At 39.2% G+C, this 20827-nt stretch overlaps 2 protein-coding genes across 5 annotated transcripts in view; one reads left to right on the forward strand and one right to left on the reverse strand.

Annotated features, from left to right (window-relative positions):
* Window positions 1-18192, reverse strand: part of ANGPT2 (angiopoietin 2) — a 42726-nt gene extending 24534 nt beyond the window's left edge. For 2 of the 4 annotated variants that reach the window (XM_042889225.1, XM_042889196.1), the window contains exon 1: window positions 17872-18191. In XM_042889225.1, the coding sequence (XP_042745159.1) occupies window positions 17872-18150 (279 nt within the window). In that variant the 5' untranslated portion in view covers window positions 18151-18191. Of the gene's footprint in view, window positions 1-17871 lie in introns of all 4 variants that reach the window. The other 2 variants (XM_042889204.1, XM_042889215.1) reach the window with 2 other exon arrangements.
* The window catches only part of MCPH1 (microcephalin 1), a 120817-nt gene that overhangs the window by 68049 nt on the left and 31941 nt on the right, over window positions 1-20827 (forward strand). The window lies entirely within an intron of this gene.

Raw genomic sequence — 20827 nt, forward strand, 5'->3', positions numbered from 1 at the left:
ACAGCAGTTCTTTGTGACACACGTCTTTGTAGAGTGCTCTTTATCAGCTCCTGTCAAGGAGTCTGCTTCCTTTATGAGCTGTAGTGTGGTCAGAATTCCTGAATGAAAGAGAATGGCTTGGGTCATTGACAAGAAGGAAGGGGATAAGAATGAAATGTTTCAGCTCCTATCCAACAGTTCAGGAGCATGGCAGTTTGGTTTGCACCATATATCTGTCTTCCACAGTATTTTCCTTCAATTTGGAAGGTGCACTAGGAATTATTTGCCAGAGTTCTCCTTTGCTGCGTGACTCTTTATGAAAAGATAATTGTTAATCTCTTCTTAATTCAGTGAAGTATAAGGCTTTAAAGTTAATATATGTTAACCTTCATTGCACGATGGTTACTTTGTAGTAAATGTCAAAACCTAACAGCTGACTCTTAATGATGTATCTTGCTTCAGAAAATCCATAAATACTGCCAAAAAAAAAAAAAAAAAAAAAAAAAAAAGAAAGAAAGAGGAGAGAGGGAGAGGAATATTAATCAGTACCTAATCTGAAAGAAAGAATTGCTTGTTTGTTGAGATTCAAAGTGTAGTCATTGCAGAGAATGTGGTGTTGTCACGTGGTGAAGTGACCAAGGGATGGAGCCCATGTAAATCGTCCATATTTGGTGGTGGTGTGGTGACACTTGTTAATTTGGTGTAGGGAATTCTTTTTGCTCATGCAAGTGAAACTTGTGAAAATTATGTAACAAATATATATTTCAGTGATAATTCTTAGCTTTTCAGCAGTTCTTCAGTGGATTTGGTTTAATGAAACGTTTTAAATACTTTGTTAAGGCTTTGGCACGTATTCTTGAAAAAAGTAAATATAAAAAATGAAAGCACAGCGGGAGAAAAAGCATGTCTTTAAAAATATGCTTTAAGTGGAAAAGCAGCTGGGAAATAAAAGAATGTATTTAAGGTTTGAAATATGGCTACATATTTTTAGAGAGACAAAATTCTCTAAGGATATCAGTTTGGGGTTGTTATGCTTCAGGACTTCAGATCATATGAAATCTTAAAATTTGCTTAAAATACTTCACTAACCTGCCAAAAGATGTATTGGAGCACATTCCAAAAAATTATTTTAATAGTCAAGATTGTCTGTCTTATTTTTTTTATAAGCTTTAAATTGTCAGGAAAGAAAAGACAAAATGTGGAGCATGTGTTAGCAAAAATTTGTGTTTGAACTATTAGGAGAGGTAATATTTGTTTGTAAAGGAGATGAGTTTGCCAATTCTCATTTAAATGAAAAGCCTTCCTGATTGCTATTATGTAGTTTGTGTCTACATTACAGAATGATTTTCCAAAGAATCAGTAAATTATTTGTACATTTTGTAGACACTTAATCTTTTTTTCATTTAAATTTATAAATGAGGTCTTGGTTTTGCTCTTTGCTGCCAAATGATTAGTCTATACAAATAAAATTTTTATGTTCTTGGCAGAAATTACAGCTATATTCCTTTTCTATACGTATATATTCCTTTTCTAAACATTACTCCATATTTATGGAAGAAATAGTACTGGCTGCTTCCTTTACATTATGGAATTTGTCTGTTACTGGCACAAATGGTCTTTCCATATAACGTTTGGTGATTTCTTTTTAATGTTTATAATCCAGTTCTGTCAACTATAGAATTTATTCTCAGAAAGACTGATAGTATTAATCATGGCTTTCTACCCCGCGCTGTGTCCACTGGGAGGAGTAGGTAGATGGCTGGAGCAGCACGATCATTTGCATAACGTTCATTAGAATCTATCAAGATCTTTTTTCCTTGTATAAAATGTGGTTTACTAAATCAAGTAATTTACTAATTTGAGAGACATCATCTGTAAATTTGAGAAGGTTCCAAAAGCATGTGTATGGGAACTGCTGAGTCTCCTCAGGTGATCAACCAGAGGTTCAAGCTGTGACTCAGCAGTTCCCATACAGCATGTTTTTAGGTTTTCTCGCAACCTGTCTACTGAAATCTGAAGATCATCTTGATTTTTTTGTAATGTATTCTTTCTAATACCATACCTGCTATTAGAAATATCAAAGAGGTCAAAATTTATCTGAAGTCATACCTCAATAGCTTTGTATTTAAATCAGCAAAATCTTGCCTGAAAAATACCTTTAGTCACATAAACCCAGCGACCGCTATGTGTGATGTATGAAGCTCAGCTGCATTTGATGGAGTTCATTCTGTCTAAGAGGTGACTGCTGGCCAAAGCCTCCATGCTCCAAACACATATTCCTTGCTTTTCCTTGAAGTGGCTCTCATTTACGTCACTGGACTATTTGACTAAGCCTGCATACACTAACCTAAGGAAAAAATGGGAGGATAAGGGGACAATGAGCAATTATAGGAGACCATTTTTTAAGTTTGCAGTGAGGCTACAATGTTTGACATATATTCAGGTATCAAAAGCTTTCGTTATTTGTGTTGCATCCCTACTAAAAAAATCCCATTCTTTCACAACTGATCATGTGAATTTAGACCAACTTAAATCTTAACTAAATTAGCTCTTTGATTACCTGTAGACATCATGTGGAGATTTTGTACCCTATGATATTGCATTTATATACAAAACTGAGCAAGATGGAAAATAAACTTAAAGCAACCGTAAGTTTTGTTCGGTTCTAATGCCAAGGCAAAATAAGGAAAACATTGATAAATCTCATCAATTCTTTTTTGAATACTTTTTCAAAATATGGACGAGACTTTCCTACTTCTCATATTCCAAATGCCATGAGTATCCGTAACCCAGCTGTGCTTGGTCTTGGCTGCCTGTCCTTGTTTCAGAGTAGTTTGGATTCTGGTTGTGTCTGACTTCTTCATGAGGGATCTGAAACAGAATCTAGCCCATAATTTGAAACCTTTGTTTTTTTTCTAACTTTGTAAATATGCAACTGACATTTTGTAGAAGCTCATCCATGTATCCTTAAATTTCTGATTCATGTCACATATTTACATATATAAAGACCTAAAATGCAATTTTCTTGAAGATGTTTTAACAGACTTTGCTTTCAATTAAATAAAATATCAAGTAGATAAATTGTTTATCTGTAGTATAGTTGAAGTCTGCATTTGGAAAGGTTTTCTGGGGAAAGACATTCTGGATTGTATTGAAAATAGGTAACAGTAAAATGTAAAGTACTTTTCTAAAAAATGAATTAGTATCATTAATTATGTAAAACAGCAGTTTCATTATAGCAGCTCATAGAGGCAATATGAAGCCACACATTCTGCTTAATGTGCATATATGTAATTAATGCAGCACAATATTGCCAGGTTCTTCATCTATGCTTATATTTATCTTTTGCACATGACTGCAATGTATTATAAAAATTCCAGTTTTGCAGACAATTTTAATCTCTTTAAACTAGCTTTCATACTTGTTTTCAAAATCCATCAGTGTTGCTGGTGCTTAAAGTAAGGAAGAGAGGGAAAAAAAAAAAAAAGAGGAACCACTATGCCTTTTAACACTCATCTTGATAGACTTAAGAAAAAATATTTTAAAAGGCATTGCATCAATTCCCATCGATCAGACCTTCAGCCATTTTAAATTAGCTTTTATTAAATAAAATGACACATTTTTCTAAGTTTTCTAAGTCAGTTCTCAATTTCCGTAGCCTCTCACTTTTGAGAAAAACGGTACACTACAGAAGAAAAAAGTGACCGCGTCTGGAAAATGGACATTTCTTTTCCTTCTCTAGAGCAGGAAATCCCTAAGGACTATTTGCTGTTTCTCAGAGGAGGGAAAACAAAAATCTTTTGGGAATGTATATGGGAATGCTTGAGATGTCTCTTTGGTATTAGCTTTTTACATGCTCCATTGAGCATGTCAGCCTCTCCAGACCTCCAGCTAAGATTTTTCTCTTATCTCATTTTCCTGTCAGCAGACAGAAGGTGAAAGTAACATCATAAATGAATACTAGCTGAAAGTGAGCTGTGATTTATTAGAAAAAAAAAAAAACAAAAAAACCTAAAACTGTGTAATTAAAATACGAAAGATTTAAATGCTAACTCTTAGAAAAGAAAGTACATTATATGCAGAGATGATTCTGTTAATGCCATTTGTGGACTAAGTTTATTAACTTAATCAGATGCAAGAGTATATCTTATATAGGGTAAGATGTTTATTAAGTATTTATATTTTCTATCAAAGGGAAAAAATTCAAACTTTCATTGGGAATAATTACTAGAATAAGAAATAAATATTACATTAATATAGCATGAAACTGAATGCATGAAGTGCTTCTATTGTCTGCACAAATATCGATAAAGAATTACTTTCACTATGAATTCTTGACTGAAAGTATTTTGTACCTAACAGTGAAGGGTATTACAGCATCATCATACTTTCTACTACATATTTTGAACTAACTACAACAGTCACAATTAAAATCATGACCTGGAAAAAGAAAAATAGTAACCAGGGAAAGGGAACAGGCATTGAGATCTCAAGCTATCCCGACTGTAAACTTAGAATCATAGAATATCCTGAGTTGAAAGGGATGCATAAGGATCACTGAGTCCAACTTTTTTGAAGTTGAGCTCCCAGGACTCCACACCCTGGCCTTGCTTTGCACAAGTGATGTCTCACTGCTGCTCTCCCAGCTGTACATTTGTTTTCAGGTTTGTCGCTTGGAGGATGACATTATGTGCTTTGTACTACCAGTGAAGCATACATGTTCTATGGCACCTAGATAAGCATTTTGTACGAGACGTAAATAAAATCTCAAACATCGCGAATTCAAAAAAGGCTGCTAATATGTATTCATCTTGACAAATCTTTAAATAATCTTTCTGTACAGATAAAGAAATAATTTTGAAGTGAAATTTAACAACAGTGTCTTCAGACCTAACCTCAACTGTTTGGTGATTAACCACTCTCGTTAAGAGTAACAGATTAAGGCAGTAATCTAAGATTCTGAATCACTGTTTTTCAAGATCACGGCTAAATGATATTTCTTTTAGAAATCAGGGAAGGAATTCATAAAGTTCCCATTAGTCTAAAAATAAAGAAGAAATAAATAAATAGTCTGAGTCATGAATGGCATTTTGCCGAAGTTCAGTAGCACTGAAGCCAGGAAGGCATGAAGCCAGTGATGCTTCTGCCATTCACTGAAATGAGTATAAATATTCCTTATTATGTGTAACAAGCCACAACAATTCAGGAACAAGATTCCTTATTTACTAACCACTTAAGAAATACTGCCAACCCATACTAAATTTTTAAGTACTGAGTTATAGCACTGAACTATAATTTCACAAATGGAATAGTCAAACTTTTGAGAGAAAACCATGCAAGTTTTCAGCTGCATGTTGTACTTGCATGGTGCTGTCAGTGAAATAAGACTTTCCAGACTGGTGTAAAGATGTGATTCTAGATTAGAAAATATACACTTGGGTAAACACAGGTGCTATCCCAGACCTAAAGTAATGCTTTCTTATTTTTGTATTTTTTTCCATTCCATCAAGCCACAGGCAGCAGAAAATACTTTCTGTACGATATGCTGAAGAGAGTACTTAGGATATATTTTTTTTATGAAAGGCAACAGCTATGTAGCTTTAAGTGTTTTAGAAGTTTTGTATCTGGTACAGAGTTTCCTTAATAAGAAACTACTTTTTCTCTCAATTTACAATATCAAGTGAAGCTTATTAAGAATTCCTCTTTCAACAAAACAGCTTATTTTACAGAAGAGCTCATGGTGTGATACAGCAGTTTTCTGAGGAAACATGAAACAAATTCCTCTTCTTCAAACTGTGCTACTGGGGAAGTGAAAGAGAGCTAGGCATTCACAGCTCATTCTCAGTGTTGCTTTCTAGGGAAGCAGTCATCTTGCATTCCACTTCCAACCAGGAGGAAGAATGATTCGGAGTTCAAGGATCAAACTAGTTAGGAAGCTATGGAATACAATGAGTCCCTTTTGTAAGCTATAAAACTGGGTGTCTCCTTTTCCAAACAGAACACCTTTCAGCATGAAAAATCATTAGATTTTTTTTTTTAATTGCAGAGATAGAGGAAACTGAAAGCACTTTGAGAAGCTTTTAGACTTTGTGGTATTTTGAATGCCAAATAAAGTTTAAGGAGGTTTTAGAAGGTTTTCTGAAGAAGCTTTGATAATGCTAGTAAGAGAAAATCATTCATTTGAGCTGAAGACACGCCAGTTTTTGAATGTTCCAGACTTCAAGATCAGCTGCTAACTTCAGTTTTGAAGAACTCAGTTTCCCTACAAAGAATTCACAGACTGATTTTCCTGTACATTTCCAAAAAGAGAAAGCCTTTATCTCGCATGGTTCCTTTTGTAAGCCATTATGCATCTCTGAGACAGGACAAAGAAACAAAAAAGTCTCCCTTTCCATTGCTTCTATTGCTAATATGCTACGTGGTCAGGGAATGGTGCTGTATCTGAAAAGTTACTAAAATTTCATCCCAAGCCTGCAAATTCCTTGTTTGCCAGACCAGAGCTGTCAGAGAACTTCCCTGATGTTGCTGAGTTACTGGGTCAGGGAAGCAGGACTCCAGAACCAAAACAGACTTGACTGACTATAGTAGCACAGTTCTGCCTGAGGGGAAGCTCAGGTGCTCAGCTCTGCTTAGTTCAAAATCTGAACATTTTGGTATATTCTGCTCAAATGGTACTTATTTATTTGCCATTGTTGTTCTGTTAGCACAGTTAAGAGTCTTAAAAGCAAAAGCTTCTGAGGAATTCCATGCTTGAAAGATAAAACAGGAAGCTACTGTGTAAAGAGTGGTCAAACACAAATATTTGGAAAAAAGATCAGTGCTTATAGGCAGTATATTGCAGAAGCAAAATGTAGTGGGTGACACACACACACACAAAATTTAAATGATGTAATCCCAATAAAAAGAAATTTATTTTTGCCTCAATAGCTGGGTTTATCTATCTGAAAGTAAGCAGTTTCGTTTATTGGAACAGAACCAAGAAGAAAACTTCTTCTTTGTCCCTGGTGCCCTGCAGAGTGCTCAATTAGTGATGAAAAGTCACCTCTTGAGCAGAGTTCCAGTCAGTGCTCTTGAAAGCCTAGAGCCAGACAGCAGCCTCTTGGAGCCTTTCAATGAAGACCAGAAACAGGAGCCAGATCCTAGCTAAACAAACAGCTCTATTGCTATTGATTATAACTAAAGGGGAGCAGCTCTCACCAAAAATGGTGAGAACCGAAGTATGCACTTTAGGATGGATGGGTATTACATGAGAGGGAAGCTCTCTGTCTACAATAGCCCACTGAAGAGAGAGACTTTTAATGGTACTTTCAGGAGATTTTCTTGGATCAAGACTGCTCTGAGGACGACTAACCAGATATAACAGTGGAAAAAGTACAAGACCATTAATGCTACATGCAGCCTCTTAACCAGAGGAGTACACGTGTAGGTGTAGGAGTTGAAAATAAATTTAACAGTGAGGACAGAACAATCCAGATTTTAAAATCCTCAATGACAAGAGTCATAATGAAAAGGGAATTGAGACTGGACAGTCAGGAAGATGAATTGCTTTAAAGAGACAAAAGGGAAGAAAAAAAAAGAAAAAAGGATTCAGATCTGCATAAGTGCAAAATGTTTTGTGTCAAGGATTTGTGAAAGGCAACTAGGAATTCATAAAGACAGTGAGTTACAAAAGAGAGCTGGAAAGTGGAATTGTCTAATTGACTCCAAACAACATGGTGAAGTTGGAGGGAAACCCACTGGGGAAAATGAAGAACTTGACTGGATTAGCCTCTTGGGAAGCATTACTCCCACAGTGGTTTCAGAGGGCCAAGAAAATGGAAATGTGCATTTCCTCGTCATTAAAATCATCACTGTTGCATTCCTGCTGGTATCCTTACTAGTTAGTCTATGTGAAAGAAAGCCTTAGAGACTGTGTTTGATTTGCTGTTTTATTCCATTAGTAACTTTAAGTTGTTTAAAAAATAAGAATATTTTGCCTTTTAAGACAAATATTTAGATACATAAGATGAAATCTCAGTTTCACTAATAAATCAGTGGGAACTTTTCTACATGCCTGGGATTTTGTATGCTGTCATCAGAGCCTTCTTAAAATAATCAAGTTTACCCTAACGAAGAAGATGTCAAGACACGGATAAGTTTCCTCTGCAAGTAAATCAAATAAACGTGAAAGTGTCAGGAAAAAAATATAAGGATATTACTAAACTATATTTAAACATTCTCCTGTTGCTGGTAAACTGTAGTTTAACTGTTTGTCCTATTCTCTGCTGTCAGAGTCCTTGTTTGTATTTGGTAAGTCTTCAGCAGGGGTCAGACTGTTTATACTTGTTTCAGTTTATAGCTCTCCTAAGGGTTAGGTTATTAGTGTTGAGGTTTACCCTCTCATTACTTGGACTCCATTTCATCACGTCAGGGTACTTTTCACAAAACATTCCCATTAATGCTCCAGTAACAGTCACATGAAGTTGGTTGATTTTCTTGTTGATTTTGTGTTGCGTTGCTGTTGTTTTTATTACTGTTACTTCACAGGTAATCATTATACGAGACAGAAAATGTGGCATCAGGATGGAAGTTTGACATAAGTAAAGAACACATAAGTAAAGAACTGTTAAGGAACAGTTAATATGAGGTCAAAGTTTGAACCTCCTCCTAGGAGACTTAGACTTTTTTTAAATTAAAAAAAAAATCATTTCCTTAAAACGATAAAAAAAATCTAAGATTGTGTTTGTTTTAACTCACTCACTTCAGCTGTCTTTTTCCTACTGGATCAATTTATTCAAAGTTGTATTTAAAAAAAAATGTAGGTTGGTGTTGCCCTTGAATAGCTGGATTACCCTCTTTATAACCAGTTTGGGTTTCTTTTTTCTGAAAAAAGCAAAACTATGGAATTTTTTTCCCATAAGTGTTCAGCGGGGAATTTTATTGAATATTAATTGTTTGAAATGGATAGGCTCTCTGTTAATGCAACAGGAAGGTATGGTAGCACCTCTACCATTGTTACATGTATTTCACATATAATCTGGAGTGTTTGTGACATACTGACTTCTGCGCAACTGTTGGTCAGTTGGTGGTGAAGTGTAAAAGTAGGCTACTGCTCATGAATGAGTGGCACATCCTCTTAAGAGAGCTGCCTTGTATTTCACATTGAAACTGCTGATTTGAACTATGATCGTGCAAGTGTTTACATCTTGTGAATGGGAAATGGGGAGGAAAACTGTTTCAAAGAAAAGCGATCGTACACAACACAACATTGTTGTAGTTCGAAGGACCTGAGGGAAGTACACAAAGTATCTCAGTATGATCCATACAAGTTCTTCAGAGGAAGACAAAAAAAAGATGCTTTTTAGGTGACAGCTAACAAAATTGAACCTCTCAGCTCACTCAAATGCCTCAGGACAAGACTACACATCAGGTCATGGGATGAAAGGCTTCCATCTGGTACACTGACGTCAGGTAGCACATGTGGGGGCTGGGGAGCTGCTGGGGGTAAGGGCTGTGGTTACTGCCCAGGAAACACCCTTTCCACCCAGCTGGGTGTCTCCGCATTCCAACACCCTGACAGAATGGAACAAGGGGGATTGTTTCTTTCCAGGACCACACATGGCAGGTGCAGGCCTGAAAGCATAGCAATGAAGCTGATCCATGAGATGAATTATTCCTTAATGCTTGCATTGTGAAAATGAACAGGTCTGAAGACTGTTGTTTGGATTAATTTTATTAAACTGTTCAGTCAGGTTATTATTTTTTCACTAGAGATTTAAAGAATTTCCTACTATTTTTAAGCAAGGACAGTTTTAATTTATCCAAAGATAAGAACTTCAGTTTTTCTCTCTATCAAAAAGTCCTATTAGGTGGAGTGATAATTAAAGATCAAATATTTGCCTATTCGTGTATCATGTGGTTTTGGCAATTTATTCAAAAAACATAAAAAATATTGCCTCTGAAGTAGCTTGAATGACACCAATTGTATCATTGATTATGCTGTCCCACAAAAGCATTCTCTAACACACTAGTTTTAACTATACTAAATTATTCCAGTCATCACATATGCTTTCAGGACACTTTTGAAATGCTACCAGTAGAACTGTAGAATCATAGAATCCTTAGAGTTGGAAGGGACCATTAAAGGTCATGTTGTCCACTGCAATGAGCAGGGACACCACAGCTAGATCGGGTTGCTCAGGGACTGATCCAGCCTTTCCTTGGAGTCCCTAGGGATGGGGCATCAACCACAGCTCTGGGCAACCTGTTCTAGTGCCTCACCACCCTCACTGTAAAAGCCTTTTTCCTTATATCCAACCGAAATCTGCCCTCTCTGTGCTTGAAGCCATTTCCCCTTGTTCTCTTGCCACACACCCTGCTAAAGAGTCTGTCCCTGTCTTTCTTGTAGCTCCCCTGTAGATACTGAAAGGCCTCTATCAGGTCACCTCATAGCCTTCTCCAGGCTGAACGGCCCCAGCTCTCTCAACCAGTCCTGGTAGGATAAGTGTTCCAGTATCTCAAATAGTTACATTAATAAAAAGCACTGCAAAGTGTAAAATAGAATACCTTCTCAAGAATTTAACTTGCTAACATTGAGGTAGGAGGTAGTTGTGATGTATCCAGCAAAGCTTTTTAATTTCCTCCTGTAATACTCAGATCATGCAGCAAGCTGTTCAACAGAACACTCTGTTAAGCTCTCAGCCACATTACTAGAAAATATTACCACAAAAAGCTGATTTTAATCTGACCAGAATTGATGACAGAAAGTTGAAATGTTATTCCCCAGATGGTACCCTAGATAGGTGTTGTTGCTCAAGTCCTGAATGCAAATACAAAACTGAGAAAAGCACTGTTTTTGTGTGAAGTTAAAATGCTAGATGACTGGGGTTAACAGGAATCTCTGAAGACAACTGAACTGTAGAGAAAGTTGATGGCACCCAAGAACTGTGTAGTATTCACTCATTAAGAGATGGAAATGGTTCTCTCCTTACAGCTTCTGTGAATAACGTTATTCTGTGAAGGACGCTAGATTTCCATGTTTTTAGTAACAGGAGTTAATGGAGAGAAGGTTGTGTATTCCGTCAGTTTCTCATTTTTTACCAGCAAGACCTTCTTATGACCTCAATAGGCCTTTGGAAGATTATTAGAGAAAGTAATTAAGATTGGTATGGGCAGTATAAAAACAATATGAAAGTTCCTGTAGCTCCCTTCTCTCTTTCCAGGCTAAGCCATAACGCGCTGGAAGTTGAAATGAGGACAGCCAGCCTCTTCATCACGCAAATAGCAGGATGCATTTCCTGAGCTTGTAACCAACATCTTAACTTTAGGGTTAACCTGTTGTGCTAACAGATGAAAACTAACATGGTTTTCAGTAATTATTTGGCCTGGAAAACTTAGTGAGCATTTGTTTTAAAAAGGTACTTAAGGATAGAACTGTATTTTTCTAGGCAACTTGAAAACCAACACTCTGAGTGTTTGCAGGTGTGGGATTTTTTTTTCCCCACAAAGTATGGATCTGGATTTTGTAACTTGAAGAATTCTTTAACATTTCCCTTAAGTTTCGAATAGACTTTAGATTCACAAAACAGTAGTTGAATTGTAGAGAAAGAAAAAAACACGAGTCTTTTTCCTCTGCCCCATTTCCTAGAGATATATCTGCTAAAGGAAATGAAATGATCACAGAATTTCCAGTAGTAAAGTGCTCTTTCACGTTTTTGGTATGTGTGAGGTTATTTGGTATAATTTGTTCCACTGTGGAATGCGCCATATCTCTGAGGCATTTCTGAGTATTAAATTACAGTGCTATCCCTCTGTTTTTTTCCAGATACTTAATCCTGCAGAATTATCTGATCCTCCTATTATTTTTTCACCTGTAATTTATGTTTTGTTACTTTGAGAAATTCAAATACTAAAATGGCAGGTAAAAATGTGCGTGCTTATCCTAAAGCTTCTCGCTTGGTCCCACAGAAATTCCCTTTTTCCTGAAGGTTACACTGATATTTATAGTGCACTGACAAACTGTTTTCTCAGTGGTTTAGCTGTTATTACCAGTGAGAGAATTACTTGGGTGCGTTTCAACTTCCAATGTATTTTCTCAGTGTGATATCCTTGTTTCACATACTAGTACATGCACCATGTATTTTTTTCATTCAAGAGCAGTCTTTGTCCCATTTTCCCTCAGTGCTTAAGAAAATCTGCAGTTTTTCCTGGTATCTGTAAGACTCCCATCCGTAAGCCTCTTATTACTAACTGGCTGCCAGAACCCTTTTTCTCTGAAGTGCAACTTGCATCTTCTGTTTCATTCTGTCAGGATGTGGGAATGGGAGCACCAAACTTGAAGGAAAGGCCATCAGTCCTGATTCAGTTGTCGCTCCTGAGCTCTTTTAACAAATGGGATGTGTAATGTTTACTGGTATATTTTGCATCATCTCTATAGCATGTTCCATGCTTCTTCCATCCACTTATGTCCCTGGATTCTGAGGTTTGTAAAATTTATTCCAAAGCTGCATGCCAGGATAAGAGCTGTGCAGCACGCTAGCTTTTGCAACTTCTTCAGCTGTACTGATAAATCTGCCTCTTTAAGGGGAATTTCTTTCCGCTTTTCCATTCCTCTTGCTTTTCTTCCAGGCTCAAAAGACAGACTGAACTTACTCTAGGGAGCTAATTAAGATAGTCTGAGTCATCTGACAAAATTCCGGGTTTGCTAAAATCCACAGAAGGATCAGAGAGTGGCACCTCTCTGCCGGAGACCCTCATCTAAGCTCGGAGAGCATATCTTCTAAATCAGCTGGCAGTGTTTTGCGTGTCTGTCCCTGTAATGGACATATTGGTGCAGAAAGACAAACTTACTCTGTCCTGCTCCTGCCTTTCACCCATTAACAATAGGTGCAACAGGAGTTTCTTACATTAAATTACATAAAAAGATAGGAAATAATTAGAGATTTACTGAGTTACCTTGGTTTACAGTCAAAAGTTTTGTGAATTGAATAATGTATAATGTATAATTTTCAAAAACACAAGCGCTGTAGTGTGAAAATGAGAATAAAATACAGTCACAGGAGGAACTGATATTCCCATTTTAAAAGTTAGAAATGGAAATAGTCAGCTGTGTCTTTTAGGCAAAATTCAGTTCTAGGCAATCCCTTTGTCACAGTTTACTTCTTCTGGTGAGGAAGAAATCAAGAAAAAAGTTATCAGTTGTCTCTCTCAGTAGACTTAGAGGGGGTGCGTATTACTGAATTAATTCATGATGAACAACAAAGAAGGAGCACTAATACGTTAACTATCTGTAAAATAAATACCACTGTGGAATTCAATCTCTCAGCAGGAGGTTCTAAAACATTCTAGAGATTGTGCTGTTGAGTTTTGCAGTGTATTTATTGGTTAAGCCTGTCAACTCAGGCATCTCCAGGCTTATTTCCTGTATGTGCACTTGAAGGAGCAGAAAACAAAACCACACTTATTGTCAACAACTGATGAAGTCTTCCAATTTGCTATTTGGACCGGCCAAAGGTGATTAATTTGTGATCATACTGATAACAAACAGAGCACTTGAGAATCTACTTTGAATGCTAATAAGAGACTGGTTCAGTAAAACAAGCATCTGTCTACCATATTTTCTTCTAATCACATCTTGAACATGATGAGCTCTCAAGTTCCATTTTTTCTTGTAGAACTACACAAGAAAATCTCTGCTCCTTTTCATTGGTTCTGTACAGTCTCATACCTGTTTCATCAATTTGGTACTCGTGGAATGACACAGAAACAGTCTTTACATCAGTTTTTAAACACACGCAAGAATAATTTCAAATCCTTTCACAAGAATTTACCTACAGGAGATGCAGCAGCAGTAGACTGCAGTCAGATCATCTGAAGTAGCTCGGAAACTTCATCTGATAACTTGTACTATTCTCAAACTAAAACGGTATTTTCTTTTTTGGTCATGCCAGTATTCTTTGCTTAGCAAATACATAGTTGATATACAGAAACAAGCACTTTTCACATGTAAGTGAAAACAGATGCATCACTTAAGAAAGGAATGCAGCCCTTGATTCAGTCAGAAACATCTCTTGCGTATTTCAAAATCCAGTGCTTTACATGTATTTGTCCTTATCTATTGCATGCAGATGTTTCTGGATGATGCATGTCAGAATATCTTTTTTATATTTGAGATATGCACTTCTGTATAAGTATTGCAATAATTATAACCATTCATTGGTACTTATTCATAAAATATTATACATATCTATTCCCATACATCTTAAAATGTCAGAATATGTTTTCCCTAGAGAAGAAATATGTTTCAAAATGACAGAGTTTCTAGCTTCCAGGGTAAGAAAAAGCAAAGATAAGTTCAGAATACGCAAAGAGACTGAATCTCTGTCAGCAAAGTATTCCCCTTCTAGGATGGTTCACGGTAAACTTCTAGTTTTATGTTTAATGTTGACTCCTGGCACAGATCTGAGTCTTCTAGTCTTTTGACTTGCTGATATACTAAAAAATAAATTACCTACATCCCATGTGCTATTATCAGTTTCATCATAAATTGTTTTCAACTGTTTCTAAAAGGAAAGAAAAGATATGACCCACTTCTTTTATGCTATTGCTTTGGACAGAGTCCAACATCCTCCTGATCTAGTTTATGTACTGAGAAGTAAATTCGAGTAAGCCTTAGGTTATTTCTGTGCCCTAATACCTGAAAAATCACAGTCCCTTCAGTCGAACTGTCATGTTCCAAATGATTAAACTGCCATTATTTTGGATAGAGATTTGTTTAATTGTGGACCTTATGGGAATCGCCCGTCTTCTGGGAATATTTGAAAATCCAGTGTTATATAAAGAAGTTCTCAAGGATGATGCCCAGTGTAAGTGACTACGCTTAAAACTTTCAGCCTTGCACCTCATCTATATCTGTATCTCAAACTCCTACCCCCTCAAATTGAAAATCTTACACGTGTAGTACATAAATTGATCCCCAAGTAGGAAAGGTCATAGAAGAAAGTTCATTTCAGGTATGTTATTGCACAGTTGATCTAGGGTTTTGCCCTCTGCTCTACAGCATCGCTTACTGGATTACTGCTAAACACTGGATTAGGGGGAATAGTGGTTTGTCCTGGTATGTCATCTGAACCCTTAAGCATAATCTACTTTTGAAAAGACATTCCACTTATATGTGTGGTATGTACAGTGGTGGCATAAGGCATTAAAGCAGTATGGACAGAAAAAAAAGGAAGGGTTTTCATGAAGCAGCAGCCAATTTAACTGGTAGCAAAGGCAGAACAAAGTCTTCTGCTCTGTATGCAGGACTAGAGCAGGAAAGAACCTGGCCCTACATAACAAATTTTCTTCCCATTGTGTTTGTCCATTAACCAGATAAAGCGCACACTTCCCATGCTGTTCCATTCATACAGCCTACTGTTCATTCAGAAACATAATGTTTCCTTTAGTTGATGGATTAAAGGCAGGACGGGGGAGGGAGGAGTGTAAAAATGTTTTGGGATGTGCAGAACTTCAGGAACAGCTTTGAAAAGTTGATCCGCACTAAAAATGTGGCGTGTATTTTTCTTGACTTCAAAAGAAAACAGGTGGTGCTGCCTCTTCAGTGAGCAAAACTAACTTTTTTTTTTTTTTTAAGTACAAACTAGAGCAGCTTTCATGCAATTGCTAAGGCATTAATATCAGGTTATTTTAAAATTAATCTTACATTACATTTTTAACACATTAGAAAAGCTAGGTGAGCATATATTTTTTTACAAGCCTTGAAAAATCTGGTGTTACATTTTGGTAACTTGAAATATGAACCTGGGAATGTGTATTGGCGATCTTAAAAACAAAAGCACTAAGACATCAAGTGAACCCAGTAAGCAACTTTAAAGGTTATTGTTTGCTTTTTCATCTTCACTTGGCAGACCAGGTGTCACCAGCAAAGCAAATCTGAGGAAAGGCAACTTTTGTTGGAGTCTCTTTGTGAACAAAACAGATGACATAGAGAGCAGGTGTTAAAATAGTGAAAAAGGCAAACAGTGCTGATTTTACAGGATGTTTAGCTGTGGAACAGCTAGGAAAAAAAAAAAAAATCAGTCTGTTGTACAGCATCTTACTTGGAAATCTGTGCTCCACTAAAAGAAACGCTTCTCTGCCTTGTAAAACAGAATCTCTCTTTTGATCCCCTAAAGAATTGGTTGGAGGCACTTATCCTATTCCTCTTGTAGCTGACTTCCCAGAGGGTGACAGGAAAAGCGCAGTTTTTACTAAATAAGGATGCTGGAATTTGCTGGCTGCTTTCTGTTTACCTGATGTCACTTATGATACTGTTTTCCTACTTAAGTGGCATTTAACAGAGGAGCACCGTGTGTGATTTTGCTGTTTATGCTGGGAAGCTGCTTACCAGCTGGGTAGACGAGGCTGTGTTACTTTGTGTGGTTTTCATCTGCACTGCACATCTGGTAATGTCGGTCTAGCATTACAATAGCGAGTGTTGTAAATTAATAAGTAGAAAGATAAGTCCATATGTGGAGGGAAGTAAGTTTGCCTGTGACATTAAAAGAAAAATAAGGCTACTGACATTGCTAGCTTTCCCAAATTTATGGGTTTACGCATCCTGAGTCCATGAAGACAGACTTAGATGCACACTTTGAGTGTGTGCGTTTTGGATTTAAGCTTTTGTGCTCATTTTCAGGTAGATGAACACAATGCGCTTTCTGCTTTGAAGAGGCTTCTGCTTCTGAAACACACACACTCACTAGCAGGTTTCTTTGATTCTGCCATGCTAGTTCTGTAATGTTGTAACTAATGAGTTAAGGCAACCCCAATGCAAAATTATGTTATAATGATGTGATTTTAGAATGAAAAAGGGACTGCTTACTACAGAGAGTTCTGAATTCTCTCCATTTGCAACATTTCTTCAATAAACTCGTAGGGCATCGTCCTGCAATTACTGTGTCAAATTCTCAGTTAAGTCCTTGGCGTGTTTACTGCTTGGCAGATGGGTATAAGCATGAAATTGCACATTTATGGTGCAATTAAACTGTACTGTCACTCTCTTCCAGGTGGCAGTGAGATACATTGAGCTGTCACGTCTAGAATCAAGTTCCTGTAGAAATGTGGCATGGTGGTGAGGTTTACTCTCCAGTCACATTAAGAATGGATGCAGTATAATGGATGCAATGGATGCAGTGTTTTCCAGCTGTTTCAGGTATAATTTTACAAATGTTGCCATTTGGGCAACAAATCTTGTAGTTCCAATGGAGTGGCACTAAAGGAAGCTATGTGGCATCTGAAACACCTTGGGGCGAGTGTGTTTTTCCTTGAATATTTGCATGTCTGAGTGGAAATGTTACAGGATGTGAAGGATATCCGCCAGTGAACTTTCTTGCAATCCCATCACTTCAGCAGGCTAACCTCAAGGCAAGCCAGGCTGGCATTCCTCACGTGGAGCTACACTTATCCCTGTGGCTTTACCTACTCTCTTTTCTGCCTACAAATTCTGAGATCACGTTTCAGTTTATTTTTTTTATCATGCCCCAGACAACGGCACGTTCTGTATTGTTTAAACAGAGATAGAACAGCTCGTGCTGGTTAATTATACACTCCGAGCTGCTGCTCTCATTTCAGAGCCTTCAGACATGCTTGCTGCCCACCCGTGCCATGACTGGTTGCCCAAAAGGCACAAATGTAACAGCAAACCCTGCAGAACTCCAGCATAATGGCAGACTCTGCAGCGATCTGTTCCTTACTGAGCTGGAAAGTTAACTTCTCAGTCTCGAGACAACTCGTGGATAGAAAAGCAGGTCAGAAACCTAGCACAGAGCACATGCTGTGTGAAATTAGGGATGTTAGAAGGGAAGAAGCCCATCACGACATAGCTAGGGAGATACCGCAAGCCCGATTCGTAGGACAGAAACGTTATCCCACCTTCAGGAGCCACTGGGTGTTGTTCTCCATGATGTTCTCCAGCAGCTGCAGCCTCTGCACGGAGTCGTCGTAGTCAAGCGGCGCGTCGCGCTGCACGGCGTTGGGCACGTAGGGCGGCCGGCAGCTGTCGGCCTCGGGCAGCAGGAAGGTGTAGCTGCACGGCCCGTGCTGGACCTGGTACTGTTTCTTGCCCGCCGGCTCCGCGCCCTTCCCGAAGGCGTTGTATCCCGCGGCGAGGACGATGCTGCAGCCCCACGTGAAGTAGACGCTCAGCCGCATCTTCCTGCCCGCGGAGGTCCCGGCCCGGAGCTCGGAGCTCAGCGCCCCGCGGCCATGCGCTGCGGGCGGCCCGCCCGGTGCCCACGGAGAGCCGGCCCGAGCTCCGCCGCCTTCCCACCCCTTGAACGCCTCTTCCCGCTCCGCCGCGTCCCGAGCTGCCGCCGGTGCTCGGCTCCCCCCGTTCCTTATATGATAAGTTGGTAGGGGAAGGCAGACATGCGGAGGGGCCGCCCCTCCCTCCCTCCCTCCGCGGGGGGGTCCCTCGCCTCCGGGAGGACGCGCGGACGCGGGACGGCGGGGAGAGCCCCGGGGGGAGCGGGACCCCGGCGGATCCGAGGGACTTCCTGGGCGCGGGCGGCCCCGCTGCTGCTCACCGGGAGCTGCTCCGAGCGGGCAGCGCTCCTCAGTGCGGTCGCGGTGATGGGAAACGGTTCACGCGCCCGTTTGTGCTTCTGGAAGAAACTTGAGGGGTTGTTTTTATGAACTCCCCGAGCGAAGGTGTGATTTAGCTTGTGCTTAAGGCATGGTGTAACTCGGCACTGTCCAGAGCGTCCGGCAGCAAGCGGGAGCACGTCCTTGCACAGGAAACAAGAGGGGGTGAATTAAAAGTTTTCAGCCCGACACAGACTCCATATGTCAGAGGATCTCTGACACGAGTATCATTTATGTGCGTGGCTTTCAGGAGCTAGATGTTTTTAAGCTCATCCTTCTTTTTAATTGGTTTTTATCGATATGAATTGGCTGTGTCTCATAGCGGTAACATCAACGTGAGCTGCAAATCCAGCCTCACACAGCCACCAGCAGCACCAAGGCACTGCCTGCAGCGAGGGGCAGCTCCTGCCCTCCCAAGTGGGAAACACCTGGGAAAGGTGAGGGGACATCTCAGAGAGGAGATGGAAGCTTGGCTGTACAAAAGAGTTGTAAAAAGGAGCTTTGCTCTTCTCCACACTCCCATGATCTCTGCAATGAGAAATGTCCCCACAAAAGCAGAATGCTACCTCACCAGCCCCTGGGAAAGAGCTGCGTGCACTGAAATGTCAGAGGAGTTTCCTTTCCCTCTTGTTGGCTTCTAGAAACCAGCACTACAGAGCGCTGATTCCTGGAGAGAAACCACCCCGCTGCTCTGCTTGGCTGGCGACCACGAGCTGTAGGTTTCTCACAGTTAAAATAAGGGGAATGCCATGCTCGTCCAACCAGCGTGGATCAGATGCCAAAGTTTCAGTGGTAGATGGAAGATCCCAGTGTGCCTCACCACCATCTCTTGGGGCAGACCATCTTACCCAGCTTGCTGTGTCTAACATAGCACATTAATGTAATTTTACTCTTTATATCATGAGAACTGTGTTCAGGGGTTGACGAAAATGGTTGTAACAGCTAACTGCATTTGCTTACCTTATCGAAAGCAGTTGGGATTTCTTTACATAATGCTTTGGTACTTCTGAAAAGGGCAGTCTCTGGAATTCCATTCTGGAGACTCCCAGGAAGGTTGGAGTTCTGGTAGGACTGTGACCTGTGCAGTGTTCATCTGCCAACCTTCATCCTTTCAGGCAGAGGACATGGAAGAAAATGTTCGGGGTTTGAGATACAGTCCAGTATTTGTAGAGTTTGGTGTGAAAATGATATATTTCCCATCCGTTCAAGGTTCTGTGGTGATAGCAAAGTATATTAATGCGACAGCTACCTGCATTGCTCAGAAGTTTTGGTACCTTTCTGCACAGTGCAGATATATTTTGTTTTCTTTGCAGTAATTGAAAGTTTTGAAAGAATGTTTTTTGTCATGTGCATAGCAGTTTATTGCAATGTAATTGAGAAACCTGCTATTATGCCACATGGATTAGACTTATACACTAGATTCTGTGTAGGATTTCTGAATATCTAACCAGACATTCAAATTCATTATTTGATTTGAATGCTTTTTTTGTCTGAAGTTAAAGAGTTTCCTGTTGGCTTGTGTATAACTGTTCTTAACTGTTCCCTCTTCTGTTCTTCTCAATGCTAGACTACGGAATATGGGACTCCCACAAGAGCAGTGCTGAAAATCAGCATGCTGCAGCCCTGAAAGCATCTTCTTGATGAGGAGAACTGGAAGATGGTCCTAATTGTTCTGCTTATATTTTTGTGGGCTCTTTAGTCCCTTTATGAAATAGAAAAGGAAAGGATGAGGATGACCAGAATAGTCTGTTAGATGATTTAATTATTATATTTCTACTCAAGGGACTGTACACATATAAAAGATGAGATTTAAGGGATACTGAGAAATTGTCAGAGAGGCTTGATTACAGCAGCAGTTCTGGGATCTCAATATCACCCATATGTCACACTGTCAGTCACATCGCCAGCCTGATCCTGCAGCTCAGGTTTGCTGGATTTTTGAGGAGAGATTGGAGAGACTCTGAAGGTTTGATGTGGGGCCTACTTTGCTTTAGGAAAACCAATGACTCTGGGAGGCCCCTGACCAGCATCACAGTGGGGAACAAAGCGGAGCTTGGAGGCTGCCTGGCCACACTGCTGTATCTCAGACCTCCACTAGGGAGAACTGTGGTTGTATAAATACTGGGAGGAGGAATCAGTTCACCTTTTTACAGTTGTTTTTTGTTGCTGTTGTTGTTTAGAATGAATGAATTGGTGGCCAATCGCTGTGGCAGCTGTCTGCAGCTCAGGGAAAAGGTACAGAAAG

This window comes from Lagopus leucura, unplaced genomic scaffold (genome assembly GCF_019238085.1).
Source record: "Lagopus leucura isolate 7727_CA_CO unplaced genomic scaffold, USGS_WTPT01 Super-Scaffold_73, whole genome shotgun sequence".
In the NCBI taxonomy this organism is placed as follows: Eukaryota; Metazoa; Chordata; class Aves; order Galliformes; family Phasianidae; genus Lagopus; species Lagopus leucura.